General features: G+C 38.7%; 1 protein-coding gene across 1 annotated transcript in view; it reads left to right on the top strand.

Annotated features, from left to right (window-relative positions):
• The window catches only part of LOC122747540 (cell surface glycoprotein CD200 receptor 1-like), a 34358-nt gene extending 20573 nt beyond the window's left edge, over nt 1-13785 (top strand). Inside the window, exon 5 of the mRNA XM_043993494.1 lies at nt 12810-13785. Within this exon, the coding sequence (XP_043849429.1) occupies nt 12810-12916 (107 nt within the window). The 3' untranslated portion in view covers nt 12917-13785. The remainder of the gene's footprint in view (nt 1-12809) is intronic.
• Nucleotides 13786-14074: the final 289 nt, after the last annotated feature.

The following is a 14074-nucleotide window of genomic DNA, read 5'->3' as shown; positions in this document are numbered from 1 at the left end:
GTCCCTGGTGTTTTGGTTTGAGGGAGAGCAGGTTTTGCTCTCACCTGGCCTGTTTTCTGGTCCAGAGATAACCTCAAGCCTTCTCATTAAACAACCAACCAGCAAAGTTGGATGAGCCTGTGCCCCTCCCCCACCTGAGCCTCCTGCTGCTCAGGATTTCTTCCTGGTTCCCCGCGGACAGCTGAATTCTTCCCCTATTCCTGCTGGTACCCCTGCAGTCCCCCCCACCCCACCCCCGTCCAGCCGATCAGCCCTCTCACCCAACCACATGCTCAGTTCTAGAAGACACTGGTATTGTAGCTGATTCAGAGGCTCTGGGGCAAATTCCTCAGGCAGTGAGTCTGTCAGCGTGATTGTGGGGTTAGACATTACTCGTGGTCCAGCACAGCCCCCTGAAATCTATCTATAGCTAGAGAATAATCTCAGCCCATATTTTTGTGTCTTTTTCTGCTCCAGGGGTTATTTTATTGCTGTTTTGGGGGGTGATTATATCAGGAGCTCTGTGCATTTAATGTCTTCCTCTGCCATCTTGGCTCTGACTCCTAGACTCTGGGTATTTTTCACTTTGTCCCCATTCCTGGAATTTTCTCCCTCCTCAACTTTTCATCCCGGCTTCCTTGGTTTTCTTCAAGTCCCAGATATAGCCTCACCTTCCACAAGAAACTTTTTCCAATCCCTTTTAATTATAGTGCCTTCCCTGCAGGAATATCTCCAATTTATTCTGTCCATGAATTGTTTGTACATAGTTCTTTGAATGCTATCTCTCCCATTAGATTGTATGCTCTTTGAGTGCAGGGACTGTCTTTTACTTTTCTTTGTATCTCCAGTGCTTAGCACAGTTGCTAACACATAGTAGGCATTAATTCATTGACTAACTGACTTAACCAACCTCCAACTGTACTTGTTGAAATACATTTATTATTGCATAAATATGCAAAGACTTATCTTTGTATAAGCATAGCTTAAACACTAGCTTTCCCACAAAAATTCCCATCCTTTCTGACTAGAAGTAATTCCTCCTCTCCTTGCTAATCCTTTTTGATTTGATCTCTCCTATACATTTAATATGGATGGCTACATGGCACAATGGATAGAGCACTAGGTTTGGAATCAGGAAGACTTATTTTTATGAATTAAAATCTGCCCTCAGACACTTACTAGCTATGTGACCCTGGGCAAGTCACTAACCCTATTTGCTTCAGTTTCCTCATCTATAAAATGAGCTGGAAAAAGAAATGTCTAAACCACTCCAGTATCTTTGCCAAGAAAACCCCAGATGAGGTCATGAAGAGTTGTATATTATTTAAACAAAGGAACAACAACAGTGCATTTAATTATATCCAAATTTGTGTTCTGCTTCTTAAAAATTTCCTATGCCTATCTCATTTTACCTATTAGAGTGTAAACTCCTTCAGCTCAAGAAATTTGCTGTTTTGATGAGCAGGCAAATTTCAGAAAAACCTGGGAAGACTTACATGAACTCATGCTTAGTGAAATGAGCAGAACCAGGAGAATATTGTGCACAGTGATGGCAATATTGTTTGAAGAACTATGAATGATAACTATTCTCAACAATGCAATGATCCAGGGGCAACTAGGTGGTGCAGTGGATAAAGCACCAGCTCTGGATTCAGGAGGACCTGAGTTCAAATCTGGTGTCAGACACTTGACACTTACTAGGTGTGTGACCCTGGGCAAGTCACTTAACCCTCATTGCCCTGCCACCCCCCCCCAATGCAATGATCCAAGACCATCCCAAAAGTCTCATGATGAAGCATACTCTCCACCTCCAGAGAAAGAACTTATATTGATTGAACACAGACTAAAGCATACTATTTTCACTTTCTTTCATTTTTTCCTTTTATTCAAGTTTTCTTGTACAAAATGACCAATACATAATTGTACATGTATAACCTATATCTCATTGCTTACTGCCTCAGAGAGGGGAGAAGGGAGGGAGGTAAGGAGGAATAGAATTTTGGAATCAAAACTTTAAATACAAAATGTTTATTATTTTAAAAAAAGAATACAGGTCTTCATGACTCCAAGTCTACTGCACTATCCATTGTACTATACTACCTCTCTAATCTTTAATAGCTTCATTTTGCCTTTATGCCACAAGAATCTCCCTAACCTCTCCTACATTTGCACCAATATTGGACATAAGTTATTACTTCATTTGTACTGATATAGACCTACAGATATTAAATAATATGCTCAAGGTTAGTGACAGAACTGAATTCTTTGCTCTTCAGGAAACATTAGGAGATGGTGTTATTTTTATTAAGGGTAATAAATATCCCTCAACAACCTGATATGTGATAGATGAAATTGTTCACCTTTTCTGTATGCAAATGGGAGGCAGTGGAGACTTCTCTGCCATATTACAGGAAAATGGCAGCAACATGAGTGAGACAGAAAAGTCATTTAAATTTTAACAATCCCTTTATAAATGGATGAAAATTAGGCACTTAAATTTGTTAACTTGGCGATGATATACTTAACATATCTTTTCTGTGTTCAAAGGTTCCATAATATTAAGACCTTCTACATTAATCCTTCGGTTTGTGATATTTTTCATTTTGGGGATCACTCTGAGCCTTGGAGTCTGCATTTACCTATGGAAGGTCAAGGATAGCAGGTATTAATTCATTGACCAAAATTTATGAATTGCTTATAAGGTTCAAGGCACTTTTTACAACACACACACACACACACACACACACACACACAAACACAAAATATCCTCTTAAGGTCCTGAAACTTATCACATACTAGAAGAATTTGTCAAAATGTTTTTGTTCATCTTTTGAAAGCTTTACTGAAAACTAAAGGAGAGACACTAAAAGTTGGCAGGGTCTAGGTGGAATATCTCACTCAGAGTCTGTTTCCTGAAGTAGATGACTTACAAATAGAATTATGAATAAAGGAATAGAGATGGGGAAGCAAGTGTTAAGTGGAATATTTTATTATTATCATCACTAATAATAATAATAATATTAAACATTTAAATAGTGTTTACACTGTTCCAGGCACTATGCTAAGCACTTTACAATTATTATCTCATTTTATCCTCACAACAACCCTGGGAGGTAGGTGTTATAATTGTCCCCATTGGGGCAGCTAGGTGGCACGGTGGGTAAAGCACCAGCCCTGGAGTCCGGAGGACCTGAGTTCAAATCCGGCCTCAGATACTTGATACTTACTAGCTGTGTGACCCTGGGCAGGTCACTTAACCCCAATTGCCTCACCAAAAGAAAAATTGTCCCCATTTTACAGATTAGGAAAATGAGGCAAACAGAGTGACTTGCTTAGGGTCACATAGCTAGTAAGGGTCTGAAGCTGTATTTGAACTTAGATCTTCCTGACCCTGGGGCAACTGGGTGGCACAGTGGATAGAGTGCCAGACCTGGAGTTAGAAGTCTCATCTTGCTGAATTCAAATTCAGCTTCAGATACTTCATAGCTATGTGACCTTGGGTAAGTCACTTAACCCTGTTTGTCTCAGTTCCTCAGTCTATAAAATGAGCTGGAGGAGGAAATAGTAAACCATTCCAGTGTCTTTGCCAAGAAAACCTCAAATGAGGTCATAAAGAGTTGTACATGACTGAAACAACAACTCCCTGACTCCAGGCCCAGAGCTCTATCTACTGTATCATCAAACTATCTACATAATAATGAAGAATGATCTGATAAAATATAAAATTACAACCAAGAGAATAGAATAAAGGGATGTGAGAAGTGCTCTTGTCTGAAGATAAAGAAAATCAAAGTGAGAACTGAGTGAGAAAGGGAATTATGATAGATACTCCCCTCTTTTATTCCATAAAACCTATTTATCTTACCTCAACACAAGCGTTTGAAGAAGTATTATATCAAGATATATGGTAATCCCAGTCAAACCCAAATGTATCTTTTATTTTTTATTTAAATTTTTTTAATCATAAAAGTATTTTATTATTTTCCAGTTACATGTAAAGATAGTTTTCAACATTTGTTTTCATAAGATTTTTAGTTCCAAATTTTTCTCCCTCCTTCCTTTCCCTCCCCCCTCCCCAAGACAGAAAGCACTTTGATATAGGTTATATATGTACAATCACATTAAACATAATTTCTGAATTAGTCAAAAACAAAAGTAGAAACAGTATGGTTCAATCTGCATTCATAATCCACAGTTCTTTTTTCTGGATGTGGAGAACATTTTCCATTACAAGTTCTTTGGAATTGTCTTGGATCATTGTATTGCTGGGAAGAGCTAAGTCTATCTCAAATGATCATCACACAATGTTGCTGTTACTGTGAACAATGTTCTCCTGCTTCTGCTCACTTTACTCAGCATCAGTCTACTTAAGGCTTTCCAGGTTTCTCTGAACTCCTCCTGCTCATCATTTCTTACAGCACAATAGTATTCCATGACATTCATATACCACAACTTGTTCAGCCATTCCACAATTGATGGGTATCCCCTCGATTTCATGTTCTTTGCCACCACAAAGAGAGCTGCTATAAATATTTTTGTACATGTGGGTCCTTTCCCCTTTTTTTATGATCTCTTTGGGATACAGATCTAGTAGTGGTATTACTAGGTCAAAGGATATGCACAGTCCCATAAGTCCTTTGGGCATAGTTCCAAATTGCTCTCCAGAATGGTTGGATCAGTTAACAACTCCACCAACAGTGCATTAGTGTTCCAATTTTTCTACAATTTTTCCAACATTTATTATTTTCCTTTTTTTGTCATATTAGCCAATCCGACAAGTGTGAGGTGGTACCTCAGAGTTGTTTTTTTTTCAATGTATGAGGTATTTTATTTTTTCCGTTACATGTAAAGATAGTTCTCAACCTTTGTTTATACATGCTTTACAATTTCAGATTTTTCTCCCTCCCTCCCCTCCCTCCCCCCTCCCCTAGACAGCAGGTAACCTGATATAGGTTATATCTATATATCTATATGTCATATCAATATCCATATAGATAGATAGATATATACACACATATATATATATACACACATAATAACATTAATCCTATTTCTGCATTAATCCTGTAACAAGAGAAAGAATCAGAGCAGTGATGCAAAACCTCAAAATAGAAAAAAAAAACAACAGCACCCAAAACAAAAGAAATATGGTTCAATCAGCATCTATACTCCACGGTTCTTATTTTTTTTTTCTTGGATTTGGAGATCCTCTTCCATCATGAGTTCCCTGGAACTCTTCTGTACCATTGCATTGGTGAGAAGAATATAGTCCATCACAGTAGATCAACACTCAGTGTTGATGATACTGTGTACAATATTCTTCTGGTTCTGCTCATCTCACTCATCATCAGCTCACGTAAGACCCTCCAGGTTTCTCTGAATTCCTCCTGCTCATCATTTCTTACAGCACAATAGTATTCCATTGTATTCATATACCACAACTTGTCCAGCCATTCCCCAATGGATGGGCACCCCCTCAACTTCCAATTCCTTGCTACCACGTAAAGAGCAGCTATAAATATTTTTGTACATGTGGGTCCCTTTCCCCCTTCCATGATTTCTTTGGGCAAAAGACCTAAAAGTGGGATTGCTGGGTCAAAGGGTATGCACAGCTTTATCGCCCTTTGGGCATAATTCCAAATTGCTCTCCAGAATGGTTGGATCAGCTCACAGCTCCACCAACAATGCATTAGTGTTCCAATTTTCCCACAGCCTCTCCAACATTTATTATCTTCCTTTTTTGTCATTTTAGCCAATCTGATAGGTGTCAGGTGGTACCTCAGAGTTGTTTTAATTTGCATCTCTCTAATCATTAGAGATTTAGAGCATTTTTTCATATGGGAATAGATAGCTTTGGATTCTTCATCAGAAAACTGCCTGTTCATATCCTTTGACCATTTCTCAATTGGGGAATGACTTGGATTCTTATAAATTTGATTTAATTCCCTATATATTTTAGAGATGAGGCCTTTATCAGAAGCACTGGCCTCAAAAATTGTTTCCCAGCTTTCTGCCTCCCTTCCAATTTTGGATGCATTGCTTCTGTTTGTACAAAAATTTTTTAATTTAATATAATCAAAATCATCCATTTTGCATTTTATAATATACTCTATCTCTTGTTTGGTCAAAAACTGTTTTCCTTTCCAAAGATCTGATAGGTACACTATTCCTTTCTCTCCTAATTTACCTATGGTATCACCTCTTATGTCTAAATCATGTATCCATTTTGACCTTATTTTAGTATAAGGTGTAAGATGTTGGTCTATGCCTAATTTCTGCCATACTATCTTCCAGTTTTCCCAGCAGTTTTTGTCAAATACTGAGTTCCTATCCCAGAAGCTGGAGTCTTTGGGTTTATCAAACACTACATTACTAGTGTCATTTACTACTGCATTTCCTGAGCCTAGCCTATTCCATTGATCTACCACTCTATTTTTTAGCCAGTACCAGATAGTTTTGATGACTGCCGCTTTATAGTAAAGCTCCAGGTTTGGTACCGCTAACCCACCTTCCTGTGAATTTTTTTTTCATTATTTCCGAGGATATTCTTGATTTTTTGTTTTTCCAGATGAATTTTGTTATTATTTTTTCTAGCTCTATAAAATAATTTTTAGGTAGTCTGATTGGTATGGCACTGAATAAGTAAATTAATTTAGGCAGTATTGTCATTTTTACTATATTAGCTCTGCCTATCCATGAGCAATTGATATCTTTCCAATTATTTAGATCTGATTTGATTTGTGTGAAGAGTGTTTGGTAGTTGTGTTCATAGAGTTCCTGGGTTTGTCTTGGCAAGTAGACTCCCAAGTATTTTATATTACCTACCGTTACTTTAAATGGAATTTCTCTTTCTATCTCTTGCTGCTGGACTTTGTTGGTCATGTATAGAAATGCTGATGATTTATGTGGATTTATTTTATATCCTGCTACTTTGCTAAAGTTGTTAATTGTTTCAAGTAATTTTTGACTTGATTCTCGAGGATTCCTTAAGTATACATCATATCATCTGCAAAGAGTGATAGTTTTGTTTCCTCCTTGCCTATTCTAATTCCTTTAATTCCTTTCTCTTCTCTGATTGCTAAAGCTAACATTTCTAGAACAATATTAAATAATAGAGGTGATAATGGACATCCCTGTTTCACCCCTGACCTTATTGGGAAGGCCTCTAAATTATCTCCATTGCATATAATACTTGCTGATGGCTTTAGGTAGATACTGTTTATTATTCTAAGGAAAGCTCCCCCTATTCCTAAACTCTCTAGTGTTTTTATTAGGAATGGGTGCTGTACTTTGTCAAAAGCTTTCTCTGCATCTATTGAGATAATCATATGATTTTGGTTGGTTTTCTTATTGATGTGGTTGATTATGTTAATAGTTTTCCTAATGTTGAACCAGTCCTGCATTCCTGACCTAAATCCCACCTGGTCATAGTGTATTATCCTGGTGATCACTTGCTGTAATCTCCTTGCTAATATCTTATTTAAGATTTTAGCATCAATATTCATTAGCGAAATTGGTCTATAATTTTCTTTCTCCGTTTTTGCTTTGCCTGGTTTTGGTATCACCACCATATGTGTGTCATAAAATGAATTTGGTAGAACTCCTTCTGCACCTATTTTTCCAAATAATTTGTATAATATTGGAATTAATTGTTCTTTAAATGTTTGGTAAAATTCACCCGTAAACCCATCTGGCCCTGGGGATTTTTTCTTAGGGAGTTCATTAATAGCTTGTTCAATTTCTTTTTCTAATATAGGTTTATTTAAGGATTTTATTTCCTCTTCAGTTAACCTGGGCAGTTTGTATCTTTGTAAATATTCATCCATTTCATTTAGATTGTCAAATTTATTGGCATACAGTTGGGCAAAATATTTCCTAATTATTGCTTTAATTTCCATTTCATTGGTGGTAACATCACCCTTTTCATTTTTGATACTGGTAATTTGGTTTTCTTCTTTCTTTTTTTTAATCAAATTAACCAATATTTTATCTATTTTATTGGTTTTTTCATAAAACCAGCTCTTAGTTTTATTGATTAATTCTATAGTTTTTTTGCTTTCAATCTTATTAATTTCTCCTTTAATTTTCAGGATCTCTAATTTAGTGTCTAATTGGGGATTTCTAATTTGTTCTTTTTCTAGCTTTTTAAGTTGCATGCCCAATTCATTAATCTCCTCTTTCTCTTTTTTATTCATGTAAGCATTTAGAGCTATAAATTTTCCCCTAAGCACTGCTTTGGCTGCATCCCATAGATTTTGGTATGTTGTCTCATTATTGTCATTCTCTTGGATAAAGTTATTGATTATTTCTATGATTTCTTGTTTGGCCCATTCATTCTTTAGAATGAAATTATTTAGTTTCCAATTGATTTTCATTCTACTTTTCCCTGGCTCTTTCTTACATGTAATTTTTATTGCATCATGATCTGAGAAGGATGCATTTACTATTTCTGCCTTTCTACATTTGACTATGATGTTTTTGTGCCCTAATACATGGTCAATTTTTGAAAATGTGCCATGTACTGCTGAGAAAAAGGTATATTCCTTTCTATCCCCATTCAATTGTCTCCAGACATCTATCATGTCTAACTTTTCTAGTAATCTGTTCACCTCTTTCACTTCTTTCTTATTTATTTTTTGGCTAGATTTATCTAATTCTGAGAGGGGGAGATTCAGATCCCCCACTAGTATAGTATTAATATCTAATTCCTCTTGTAACTCATTTAACTTCTCCTCTAAGAACTTGGATGCTATACCACTTGGCACATATATATTTAATATTGATATTACTTCATTATCTATAGTACCTTTAAATAAGATGTAATTTCCTTCCTTATCTCTTTTAATGAGATCTATTTTTGCCTGCACTTTGTCTGAGATAAGGATTGCTACCCCTGCCTTTTTTACTTTAGCTGAGGCATAATATATTCTGCTCCAGCCTTTTACCTTGACTCTGTGTGTATCTCTCTGCTTCAAATGTGTTTCTTGTAAACAGCATATTGTAGGGTTCTGGTTTTTAATGCACTCTGCAATTCGCTTCCGTTTTATAGCAGAGTTCATCCCATTCACATTCACAGTTATTATTACTGACCGTCTATTCCCCTCCATTCTATTTACCCCCTTTGTACTTTCCCCCCTTCTTTCACCCTATTCCTCCTCACCGACGTTTTACTTCTTACCCCTGCCTCCCCCGATCTGCCCTCCCTTTTTATCACCCCCCTCTCTTTTCTTTACCCTTTTCTTCCTTGCTTTTGTCCTCCCTTCTATCAGTCCCCCCCTTTCCCTTCCCCTTTTGTTTCCCTAAAGAATGAGTTAAGTTTCTTTATCCCAATGAACGTATATGTTATTCCCTCTTTGAGTCAAATCTAATGAGAATAGGGTTGAAACCATGTTCCCCCCTCCTTTCTTTCCCTCTATTATAATAGGTTTTTTCCACCTCTTCATATGATATAATTCATCCCATTCCACCTCCCCTTTCTTCTCCTCCCCATAGACTCCTTTTTTATCCCCTTAATTCTTTTGTATCATCACATCAAAGACAATTTATATTTATACCCTCTATATAAAGTCCTTCTCTCTGCCCAAATACATTTACAGTTCTTAAGAGTTATGAGTATTATCTTCCTGTGTAGGGATATAAACAGTTTAACATAATAGGGTAACTTTTTTTCCCCTCTGTTTACCTTTTTAAACTTCTCTTGAGTCTTGTATGTTGAGATCAAATTTTCTATTCAGTTCTGGTCTTTTCACCAGGAAAGATTGAAAGTCCCCAATGTCATTAAATGTCCATCTTTTCCCCTGAAAGAAAATGCACATTTTTGCTGGGTAATAGATTCTTGGCTGCAATCCAAGCTCCTTTGCCTTCCGGAATATCATATTCCATGCCTTGAGGTCCTTTAATGTTGAAGCTGCCAGGTCCTGAGCAATCCTGACTGTCGCTCCATGATATTTAAATTGCTTCTTTCTGGCTGCTTGGAGTATTTTCTCCTTCACCTGATAATTCTGGAATTTGGCTACAGTATTCCTTGGAGTTTTCCTTTTGGGGTCTCTTTCAGGAGGTGATCGGTGGATTCTTTCAATGATGATTTTATCCTCTGATTCTATGATATCAGGGCAGTTCTCCTTAATAATTTCCTGGAATATGGTGTTTAGATTCTTTTTCTGGTCATGGCTTTCAGGCAGTCCAATGATTCTCAAATTGTCTCTCCTCGATCTGTTTTCCAGATCAGTTGTCTTTCCAATGAGGTATTTCACATTTTCTTCTATTTTTTCATTTTTTTTATTCTGCTTGACTGATTCTTGGTGTCTCATGGATTCCTTATCTTCCAACTGTCCCACTTTAATTTTTAAGGCATTGTTTTCTTCAGTGAGATTATGCAGCTTTTTTTCCATTTGGCCAAATGAATTTTTTAAGGCTTTGTTTTCTTCAGCTTCCTTTTCCAAGCTGCTGATTCTTTTTTCATAGTTTTTTTGTTTTGCTTTCATTTCTCTCCCCATTTTTTCTTCTACCTCTTGCAATTGATTTTTAAAATCCTTTTTGAGCTCTTCCAGGAAGGCTTTTTGTTCTTGAGACCAAGTCACCTTCCCTTGTGAGGCTTCAGATGTAGGCAATTTGAGGCTACTGTCCTCATCTGAGTTTGTGTTGGCTTCTTCCCTATTGATACAGAAGCTCTCAATGGAGAGGGCTCTTTTTTTGCTTCTTACTCATTATTGCAGCTTATTTATTTATTCTTTAAGTTGAGGTCTGCTCTGGGGGCACCAGGGTCTGTGTTTTGGGCTTCTTGTGCAGGTGTATAGGTGCTGTGTGACCGGGCTTTTACTCTGAGGCCTTTATGGTGTGTGGAGATCCCTCGCCCTGCACTTCCTGTCTGATTGTGCTCGGCCAGCCAGGCGCCAGACCCCGGCGTCTGATCCCGCCGTTCGTGGCCCTCTCGGCCGGTGCAGGTAAGTTTTTCCACTGTCCTTCTTGGCCACCAGATTTTTGAACCAGGTTCCGGGAGCCTCAGTTGTTCGGCTGTGACCCGCAGCTCCTGCTGATTTGCCCCGACCCCCTCGGCGCTGGGTTGCTGCCCTGCGCTGGGCCTCCCTTTTGCCCGAGTCAGACCGACCTTTTCCTGAAGTGTTCTAAATTATCTCTGGTTGGAGGACTATGTCTCTCTGTCTCTTTGCAGGTTCTGTAGTTTCAGAATCCGGCCAGAGGCTTGATTTAATGTTCGTTTTGAGGGAACAGAAGGAGAGCTCAGGCAGCTTGCTGCTTCCTCTCCGCCATCTTGGCTCCGCCCCCTCTCAGAGTTGTTTTAATTTTCAATTCTCTAATCAGTAGTGCTTTGGAACATTTTTTCATATGGCAATAGAGAGCTTTGATTTCTTCATGTGAAAACTACCTTTTCATATTTTTTGATCATTTCTCAATTGAAACCCAAATGACAGAAGACTCTTGCTATGCCAAACTTAATCCAGAGGCAGAACCACAGTGGTACATTTTGGGGTGCTGACCCATTTGTGAATGGCCAGGACCTATCCTTTCAATTACTTATGAAGCTCCATCCTAAGGACAGTAGACTATCTTCCATTGCTCTAACGTATGTGGAACAGCAGCACACACTTCCCACTTTCAGACTTCCACAAGATACCATGGAGTATCAAACGAACAGAGTAAACAAGAAATAGAGAAGTGTTTCCAGTATCCTCCCATCTTCCTAGCCAGGGAGGGATAACAGCCATTTTAAGCTACCATTGGTAGGCTCAATGCTGAAAGACAGTCAACCTTCCAGGGCCACTGGTGAAAAGAGAAATAAGAAACAGGCAGCGTGTTCAGCTCATAGCAAGGTGTCTTGGAGTCAGGATTCCTATCCCACCTTGCACATTTATTAGACCATGGGCATATCATTTAAATTAAGCCTTAATTTTTCCTTTCTGCAAAATGTCAAGAATAATACCTGTTGTACTTAGACTCTTAAGAGGATCAGGAATTAATTATTATAAAGTGCTTGGCGAACCTCAATGGGCCACATAAATGCCTGCAATTTTTATGTGCTCCCTAATGTTTGGAAGGAGGGGGCAGCACTGGCAGTTTAAAATTCCTCTATTCTAGAGATAAGGCTGAATTTCTCCTCTTCATCTGTAAGGAATAATTACTCTCACCTTACCTGAGTGAATGTTTTTCTTACTCTGCAGGTGCTCAGATCCTACTGACATCTGAGCAAAGGTCAAGTCCCCCCTCCCCCTTTGTTTTTTGCTTCTGGTTCCACTTTCACCTGAGGAGTGGGAACTCAGTCCAAATAACCACAGATTTGCCTGGATCAGTGGTTCTCTAACATTGATACATTCATAGAACCCTTCAGTTTAAACAAACTAGCAGAATCTTTGCAGTAAAATCTTCAAAAATCATTATTTGTTATGTTTATTAACAAATAACATACGATTCGTTTAAAAAAACCACAAAAGACAAAATTTAAGGTACATCAGGTTGCTTATAGCACATATTGTGAAACACCAGCCTAGATGATGTCTAGAATAAGCTGGTTTACAGATACAGAGAAAGTGAAATGGAATTGGGATTCTTTTTCTTTTTTGGTGTGGTTGTTGTTGTTCCCTTGACTTCTTTTTTTGGGGGGGGGGGAGTAAGGCAATCAGGGTTAAGTGACTTGCCCAGGGTCATACAGCTAGTAAGTTTCAAGTATATGAAGCTGGATTTGAACTCAGGTCCTCCTGATTCCAGAGCCAGTACTCTATCCACTGTGCCACCTAGCTACCCCTGGAATTGGGATTCTTGTCAGGAGGGTGTAGAGTTTTCAGTTCTTTTGATTTACATTTTATTTTTTTTCACAGACTTTGTGATACCACAAAACTGGAAGTCAAATGAGATGCTGATAGAGTATCGTGAAGGAGTTGGTTTACATTCAGACGCTTGTTTCAAGATGGCAAGAGTCCTGTGACGCATTGCTCGTGGACAAATGTGGTTTTTATGTAAAGGCATAGAAGTGGCCTTTTTTGTTCATATCTAGTTTTGGGGGGCAATAGATTTTAGCCAGACTAGTCTGAGCCTGGCTGAGTCCCACACTGACATTTACCCACACTCAGGCCCTAAGCCTTGTGTTCTACAGTATGTGGTCTGCCGTTAATCACATACTACCACGGAAGTGGGGGTGTTGACAGTTCAAAGGTAGGTGCTGCAGATTGGATCCTTTTCATCCCTCCAGCTTCATGATTTTGACCTATACAATTTCCCCTACAAAGTTACAGGCACAGACCTTTAGCATATACATATATATCTTTAGCTCACCACTCTGGTATTTGTCCTTGCAAGTCTATTAGTGCATCCAGGGGTTCACCAATTTGCATCTGTTTGGAGAACCCTAGGATGGAGACTTGATGCTCAGCCCCTTTGCTTCCTAAGAGAAAGGGGAAGAGCAGGAGAAGTCTCAGTCTCTGGGAAGGGGCTGTTGACAGAGAGGGGGAAAAGAGCTTTTGAAGTCCATTCCTGCTGCATAGATATTGCAACATCCGTCTCCATCACAAACTCTGTGCCTCAACTGCAGGATGAAGATGATGGACAGAGGTCCTGGGGACCATCTGCCCCACCTTCCAGCGCTGCTGACAAACTTGTCCCAGTCACGTTGAGGGTGGGAAGTTAAAACTCTCAGTAGTGACCCTGGACTGATGGAGACTCTGGCTATGTGTGTTTGCTGACAATAAGCCTGGTGGTAGTGCTGCTTGCCTTCCCTCTCGTGCCTCTTCTCTGTTCCCTCAGGGAGAGTGTGAATTCACTCCAAAGCTTATTTTTATTTCTATTTTTCATTATTGTTCTTCTAGTCTCTAAAAACCAGTATTAAGATAAAATTGTGGTTAGCCCCAAAACATTTTGGTCTGTATGTGTTTCATTTACTCAAAGGCAACTGAGAGGAAAGTTCTGCTTGGGTGCGGGAAGGAGAGAGAGAGAAACAGTGAGAGAGACACATGGTGAGACAGAGAGACAGAGATATAGAGATAGAGCCAGAGAGATATGGATAAAGTAAAAGAGACAGAGACATATACAAACATACAGACATAGACTCACACACACACATGCACACAGACATAGACACCCCCCCCAT

The sequence above is a fragment of the Dromiciops gliroides genome, chromosome 3, assembly GCF_019393635.1.
Source record: "Dromiciops gliroides isolate mDroGli1 chromosome 3, mDroGli1.pri, whole genome shotgun sequence".
NCBI lineage: Eukaryota > Metazoa > Chordata > Mammalia > Microbiotheria > Microbiotheriidae > Dromiciops > Dromiciops gliroides.
The sequence above is the reverse complement of the archived record's forward strand: the minus strand, read 5'-3'. Positions and strand labels throughout refer to the sequence as shown.